Below are 8,118 nucleotides of genomic sequence, written 5' to 3' on the forward strand. Positions count from 1 at the left end.
ACCCCTCATTTGTCCACAATTCTCCTCCGTGAGTCTCCCTCACTACCTACACAGTCATATTCTCTGGCACTTTCCATCTCTCTTTTCCCACCCCCCTTCTAAGCAGGAGATTTCTCGTAAGCGAGAGTGGAATCACCATGAGTATTAACCTGGCCACTGGCCCCAGACTGAACGGGGGCCAAAGCCTGGTTCTGGGCAAGTCACTAACGCTCTGTGTTTCTGTACCCTCATCTGTGTGATGGTATAAGTCATAGTACCTTCTTCTGCGTTGCTGCAAAGACTGAGTTAATGTGTGAAACGCCCTTTAGAGCAGGGCCTGGCACATAATAACCTCTGCTATTATCAGCGTGACTTCAACAGATGTTTTTATTTAACGACTGACACCAGCTCTGATGTCTCATCGTTCTGAGGTCTCTGCAGTCAACTGAAGTCCTCTGCAGTCATCAGTCTTCATCAGCTAATCACCTTCTCTTTCAGGAGACACTTAGGACACCGTTCCCGACAGCTTCCTGTTCCTCTACTCTGCACCGCATCTGATTTACGGCTTGTCCATTATGGGAGTTAGGTTGGGTAGATAACATCACCTCTGTCTCACAGAGAGGCTAAATAAGGCCCATAGATGTGAAACAGCTTTCCCAAACATACATACCTAATCAGTAGCACCATCAAAACTTAACCCCATCTCAGTTCATAGGAAAGGAGATCTGCCTTTTCTTTCCTTTTCTTTCTTTTTTGTTTTTTTTTTGTTTTTGTTCGTTCAATACTGAATTTGATAATTTTCATTTTAGATCTGCCTTTTCTTACAGGACGTGTACTGCAGAAACTTTTCAGACAGTATAACCTTCAACTCCCATCAATTCAACACAAAAACACTTCCTGAAGGATAGCCACTCCACTTATTTATTCTAGATGCTCTAACATCTGTCTTTGGATTAAATCATACCACCAGTTATATACCTGGCCCCATTGTTCAGCCACCTGGCACCCATGGGACTCCCCTCTTCAGAGTACCTGCTCTCTGGCCACCTGCCTTCAATTTCCTCCTCAGATGGACACAAGCCTCTTCCCAGCATCTTCACGGGCCTCTCCGTCAGAAGGCGAGCCTCACGGCAGGTGTGGACGGCCCTTGGACTGGCTGCTTGCTAGAGGCTGGGCCAGACTTGGACACATGGGCGGAGCGTCCACAGGCCTGACCGCGAGGACTGTCTTGGAGAGGGGTGAAGCCAGGCGGGTACTAGGGGGAGACTGGCTCTGGGCCTGGGGTTTTCCACAACTCTTATCAGGGGTCCCATGTCAGGGGGAGCCTCTTTGCCCTCCTCTCCCGGACAGGCTCTATTTTCCTAGATCTCGGTGCTCTACCATCAGCCTACAGTGAAGGCAGGACGAGCTCCAGCCCTAGACACGAAATCCTGTCATTCTTGGGGGGAACCAGGACCTGCCCTCAGGGCTGCGGACCAGGAACCCCTGTATTCTTTTGGAAGGACTAATTCCTCTTAGGGTCACTATAGATGTTATACAGTCTTCTGGCTGTTTCTCTTTTTTTCTATTTGTTGCTAGAACACTCAGCGTTCCCTCACAAATTTACCACCTCATGGCAGTGTGTTGTACCAACCAAACGCAGACCGTATCTTACTTTTCCTGCTCTTATTTTCCCTTAATTCCAACACCCTGTTCATCAAAGCTTGGGAAAGTGTGCCTATTTTTGTAAATCACCTTCTATCCTGTTTGCATAGGGCTGGATAGAAAACAAGAGAAAAGAGTAAAAGACTTCATCAACCACATGATGGGCCAGGGGAGCCCCCAAGCACACACCCTCCTCGTGCAGTGTTTTGTGAACCAATAATACCGATGCCATTTAACAAGTTAACTATGGGAACCAAGCACCCGGTAGGCAGGAGTGGGCATGGCTCACCCTCCCCCCACGATGTGCATTCTTGGCACTTGCCTGGAGGGTAGAGGAACGTATGCTTTACGTCGTGGTTTCCTGCAAGCTCCTTTTTATTTTATTTTTTAATTTTTATTTTTTTGCCTGCGACAGGGATTGAACCAGGCCCCCAGCAGTGACAGCACGGAGTCTTAACCACTGGACCACCAGGGAATTCCCTCCTGCAAGCTCCTTAACTGAACTCTGGATGCAGGCCCATATATCTCAGTCTCTTATCTTCCATGCTCCCCCATGTGGCTTGAGGATTTTCCAGAGTGCACAAGCTCTAAGGATGCACAGATCCCGGGGGTCACTACACTAACCCACTTGGTCCCACCGGATTTCTGAATCAGCTTGAAGGCGACACAATTCCCGACTTAATGTTTGCAGCTCGATTCGGGAGGCTCCCTTGGCCTGTCTTGGGGTAGAGTCTATGAATTTCTGAGACTCAGGGCTCTGCCCAGAATTAGACCTCAGTGGCCTGGACAAAACCACCCGCAACACTCAGTGAAAACACTTGAATTGACACAGTCATCAAAACGAGGCCAAAGGCATCCAGAATTTTCCAGAAAGGGAAGTTCTGATGGAGGTCCGGGCCGAGCGGCCACCTCCTTGAACATCTCAACACAGACACACCCAGAAACAACCACATTTTGCTTTATTAGGCGTTCCATGGTAATATAACACAGAGTTCTTAAGGAATAATAAACACGAGACTTGTTTTTTTACCATAATTATTTTGCCATTAAGACAGTGGTAACAAAAAAAAAAAAAAAAAAAAAAAAAAGGTACTCTTCTGGCTACACACATAATCAGCTTTAGCACTGAAAGTTCCTCCACTCGTGGGTCACAATCACAATTCCAAGGATTAAAAACCATCTATGATTAAATCCTACACTGGTTTAGAGCATCAGGTCACTGCAGTTATTCAGTTCTGAGACACTGTCAATTTATTTTAGCATTTACACATGACATTCATTTAACAGACACACAAAGCAAGCCAACAGGTAAACATGCTTACACAGCCTGCGGAAATCTTCGGGTTTTAAGTTGTTTGAAGGAAACAATCGAAATAACCAAAATGACCATCATGGAAAAACAGGAAGACTCAAGTGAACAGAAGAGAGCTGCAAGCGTTTCTCAGAATTGAAACAAAATTTTTTTTCCGACTGGTTCAAATTCCCTCGAAGGGCAGATGAGAAGAAAAAAAGCAAATATATTAAGTTAACCAATTATTCTTTAAAAGTGCAATTTACTTTTAAAATAACGAACAACAACAACAACAGAAGAAACCCCAGCCATAACCCCAAAGGCAAAACATGTGGAGAGACGAGTGTCATGATGGGATGAGCTACTCCTTGATGTTACGCTTTACAAAAGCAGATTTGGTTTTATAAAAGCCTGCAAACATCACGTGGCTTGGGAGGACCTGTAAACACACTTGGAAGGAGATGCAACAAAGCTCAGCTAAGACAGGGACAAGCACGAGGCAGAGAGTAGAAAGGGTCTCCGAGACCAGGAGAGGGCGGGGTGTGGACACAAGGTCGCCTGCGGTCTCTAAGGGGCCACTCGTCAAATTTACAAGCTTTTCTCCCCGCAAGAGCTCTGACTCACAAAACAGATTTTTCCTCTTGCAAAGTGAAATGGTCTTTAAGTCAAATTTCCCATGGGTTTCCCGAGTTTAGCAGGCTTCCCTAGGTTGCGTGATGTCTTTCTAAATAATTGGACAAGAAAACAAATTTCTTTTCCTCCCAAGTGTGAAGCCCAGTGTGCTCTGGCATCCCCCAAACGACCTAATTGGTAAACAGCAGGCCCTCAGGGCCAGACCACCATCAGCTCAGCACCTCTGAGCTGGTGGTTGGCTTGAGGCTGACTGGCTCCCTTGGGTGTTGGGCTTGATTTACAGATTTGTGTCTTTAGCCACTTAGCATTGCACAGAGGAAAAACTCTCAGGTCCTAGAGCCTCAGACTTCCTCAACAGCTCGGCACTGTTTGAGGTCTATCCTGGGCCCGCGTGTGACAGTGTGGATAACCTGGCCCTTTTCTGCACCTGGGAAGCATCTCAAACTCAATCGCACATCCTGGCGACGTGGGTGGGTAGCGCTGGTCTTATATGGACTAGGATAGCACATTACGATGGTTGCGATGACAAAGCTCATATCTTTCCAGGCAGGTTCGTGGGGCCACAGTAAAATGGCAGACCTGGTCACTGGAAAAGACCATGGGGGACAGAAGGCAAAAACAGCGTGTCAGAGACGAGGCCTGGAAGAAACACAAAGAAAGAACCAGACACATGAAAATATCCATGAATGAAGAAGCAAGAGGGAGAGAGTGCAAGCAGAAAAGAGGGCAAGAGAGAAGAGAATCCTCCAAAGATTTCATCTGCAGCAAAATCTAGGCCAGAAAGAAAACCTGCCCTTTATTAACAGTTGACCCAGAAGACGATGGAATGGTGGTGTGGACGCTGTACAGCCTCTCAGGAGGGACATGATGAGTCTGCCCACCACCCTGAATCAGCCTGAAGGTGACACAATTGCATCATTAGGATGTCCAGTTCAAACCCCTTGTATTAATATTGCATTAGGCGTTCCAATTTAGTATTTAAAGAAAAACAAACCTCTACCCCGCTTCCCCTGCCCACCCCACCTGCAGCCCCACAAAGAAAACTTTTCTAAAAATTTAAAAAGAAAAAGGCAGCTCTGGGCAATTCACTTTATCTTCCCCTCCCCCCGATGAAAAGGAAGATGATGCAAGCACAACAGAGGCTGGAGATGAGCAACACCCTCACTGTGATTTGCTTTGTTTCGCATGTCTGAGTGTTGGACGCAGTTCTGTGTACGGGCCTGGTGGAGAGACGCAGGTGTGATATTCGTAGATGTGTAGGGAGGTGGGTGACCAAAACTGGTGGCTCCGGGTGAGGGACGGAGTGCGGGGGGCCCGAAAGGGAGCCCCAGGAACTGGCTGCCCCACAGTAACTATCACAGGCTCTTTTTAAAAAAAAAAAAAAAAAAAAAAAAAAAAAAAAAAAGAAGGAAGGAAGGAAGGAAGGAAGGAGGTCTCCGAATGTCCTCAGGTGTCCCATCCCCCATCCCTAAGCCGACGGCGGCCCTGAACTCTAGCCCAGGCTGGTGATGTTAGCACGGCCACCAGGGGGCGCCACGATGCGCTGGGTGGTGCGGCGGGGAATGTTGTCATCAATCTGGGCACCTGGAGACGAGAGAAGATGAGGGTCAGAGAAAGCTATACGGATCCCTGCTCTAAACCGAAATAACATAGCTTGGGTTTTTTAAATTAATTTTTATTGGAGTCTAGTTGATTTACACTGGTGCGTTAGTGTCTGCTGTACAGCATAGTGAGTCCGTTATCCATATACATACATCCACTCTTTGTTAGATTCTATTTCCATCTAGGTCATTACAGAGTATTGACCTATAGGGTAGGTCCTCGTTGATTATCTATTTGACATATGGTCGTGTGTATATGTCCATCCCAATCTCCCAATTTATCCCTCCCCCTCCCTTTCCCCCTTGGTAACCATAAGTTTGGTTTCTACATCTGTGACTCTATTTCTGTTTTGTAACGAAATAACATAGCTTGGGAGAAAAAGTGTCAGGCCCATTCTTTGTCCTTCTAAAACCTCACCAAAAGTATAAGCTACGAAAAAAGGATGGGCCTCACGTGGCCTAGGAATCACACACTGAATAAAGCCATCCTTGTAGAAGCTAGCTGGATCCCGTACCTAAAAAGTAAAACTATATGTAAAAGGACACTGTATTTCAGGTTTTTGAGCAACTCAGACTACATACTGTCCCCCTTCTCAGTGATCAAATCGAGTGTGGCTTTTCCAGAGGTGCATTCTGTTCCCCTAACACTATCCATCCTCTGTGTAATCAAAGATACGAGTCATGATCTTGAACATAAAATATAGTTCCCGGTGCTATACAGTAGGACCTTGTTGTTTATCCATCCTATATATAATAGTTTGCATCTGCTAGCCCCAAACTCCCACTCCATCCCTCCCCCACCCCACTCCCCCTTGGCAACCACAAATCTGTTCTCTATGTCTGTGAGTCTGTTTTTGTTTTGTAGATATTGCACAGGGAACTATATTCAATATCCTGTGATAAACCATAATGGAAAAGAATATGAAAAAGAATATATACGTATAACAGAGTCACTTTGCTGTACAGCAGAAATTAAGCTCAACATTGTAAATCAACTACACTTCAATAAAATTTTTTACAAAAAGACAGGCGTCATGATGGTCTTTATATTTCAATGGCCTGGTGAAAGCACAGACTGTATCATGCCCATGTTACTTTATGGAAAAACTAATTTTCATTATTTTTAAATTTTTTGAAAATAGGTAATCTGTATATGGCAACTTTCTAAAAACCAGTATATCTGACAAGAAAAAAAATGTATCTGCTTTACTGTTTCTTTAACCCACCATAAAAATTTAGATATATATCTGTGACTCAAGGAACAAGAAAAGTAGGTTTTTAATCACAGGCAAAATGAAATACTGAAGTTCAAGTAAGGAAGCTCTAAAATCTGGACTCTTCCCTCTCACCTCCCCTGACATCACATAGTTTATCCAGGCAAATAGCTAACAATTATCAAATGGCTTGATTCTAAGCATTTTACATGTATATTAAGTCATTTAATCCTCAGAACAACCCCATGAGGTAACTACTACCATTATACCCATCTTATAGGTGAGCAGACGGGAGGCACAGTTCGAATCTGGGCTACGAAGTTAAGCTGTTGAAACTCTAGATTCCACAAGCTGAACCACTACAGTATATTGCATACGTGGGGGGGAAGAGAGTCCTAAAACACCACAATATCCTTTTTCACAATAGACATGATGCACTGAAAAAATGTCCTGTAATATCCTGGGTATGACACATAGTGCACACATCATGACATTCTATGTGATATAGACCCGTGTCAAGATTCTTGAAAGCCAACCCATCATCTGCTATGAATTACATCTCTAGTGAGTTACATCTTTGGGAAGAATAGGTCCATCATTCACTTCCACTTCTCCTTCTCGAAAGTGATGCCAGACCCACCAGCAACACGGAGCACAGCCCTGCAGAACTGGGCCCTGACCAAACCATAACCATACCAGACAAGCTGAATCCAGACTGATGCAGGTTCCGGACAGGTGGGGCCTGCTGCTTGGCCGGAGACGTCTTAGCCGAGGAGGCCGGAGTGACTGTCTTGGGTGTCACAGACACCTCACACACAGGTCCATCATACAGGCCACGAGGAACCCCTCTCAGCTCTGCCAGCTGCAAAAACACAAGAGCCCCTCAACTCAGGGCACATTCACAGAGGACGCCTCCCTGGCAACCCTCCTGATGGTGAAGGAACAGGTGCCAGGATGGGCCGGTGACATTTGGGGATGGAGGGCTTTCCATGGTCGGGTACAGCAGGGACAGATGTCAGCATGAGGCAGGGCCCCTGGCTCCAGGGCAAAGCTACCCCAACATGCGTCACATAAAAACTGATAAACAGTTCTTCCTATTTTCTCCCAAGACACTTCACCTTAAACCCTGCAGGAATTCCCAAACATGCTGTGAAGAGGATCTGGTCTCACATTCAAGATCTGGCCCCGTTCTTACCAATCTTACTGTCCCTTTAATCCCTTTACATCCCTACCCATTCCCTGCCTCACAGTCCCCAAGCACCAGTGCTGGAGACTGTTCACCACGTCCTGAATACTCTCTACATTTTCCATGCTCGTAACATTCTCTCTACCTAGTTCCCTTGTCTCCTTTGACTTATCCAACTTCTACTTAACCTTCAAGATCCAGTTCAAAATGCCCTCTCCTCATGACACATTCCCTTAAGGCTCCGCAGCAGGGCTTCCCTGGTGGCGCAGTGGTTAAGAATCTGCCTGCCAATGCAGGAGACACGGGTTCGAGCCCTCGTCCAGGAAGATCCCACATGCCGCGGAGCAACTAAGCCCGTGCGCCACAGCTATTGAGACTGCGCTCTAGAGCCCGCGAGCCACAACTACTGAGCCGACGCGCCTAGAGCCCGTGCTCCGCAGCAAGAGAAGCCCCCGCAATGAGAAGCCTGCGCACCGCAACGAAGACCCAACGCAACCAAAAATTAATTAATTAATTAATTTTTAAAAATCTTATAATAACCTATAACGGAAAAAAATCTGAAACAGATAT

The 8,118-nt window shown here is 46.0% G+C and overlaps 1 protein-coding gene across 1 annotated transcript in view; it reads right to left on the reverse strand.

Annotated features, from left to right (window-relative positions):
* Nucleotides 1–5,039: 5,039 nt before the first annotated feature.
* Nucleotides 5,040–8,118, reverse strand: part of DPYSL2 (dihydropyrimidinase like 2) — a 75,902-nt gene continuing 72,823 nt past the window's right edge. The window contains exons 13-14 of the mRNA XM_007466187.1: nucleotides 7,059–7,224; nucleotides 5,040–5,131 (exon numbers count right to left, since the gene is read on the reverse strand). Coding sequence (XP_007466249.1) covers nucleotides 5,040–5,131; nucleotides 7,059–7,224 — 258 coding nt within the window. The remainder of the gene's footprint in view (nucleotides 5,132–7,058; nucleotides 7,225–8,118) is intronic.

This window comes from Lipotes vexillifer, unplaced genomic scaffold, assembly GCF_000442215.2.
Source record: "Lipotes vexillifer unplaced genomic scaffold, Lipotes_vexillifer_v1.1 scaffold308, whole genome shotgun sequence".
Classification (NCBI taxonomy): domain Eukaryota; kingdom Metazoa; phylum Chordata; class Mammalia; order Artiodactyla; family Lipotidae; genus Lipotes; species Lipotes vexillifer.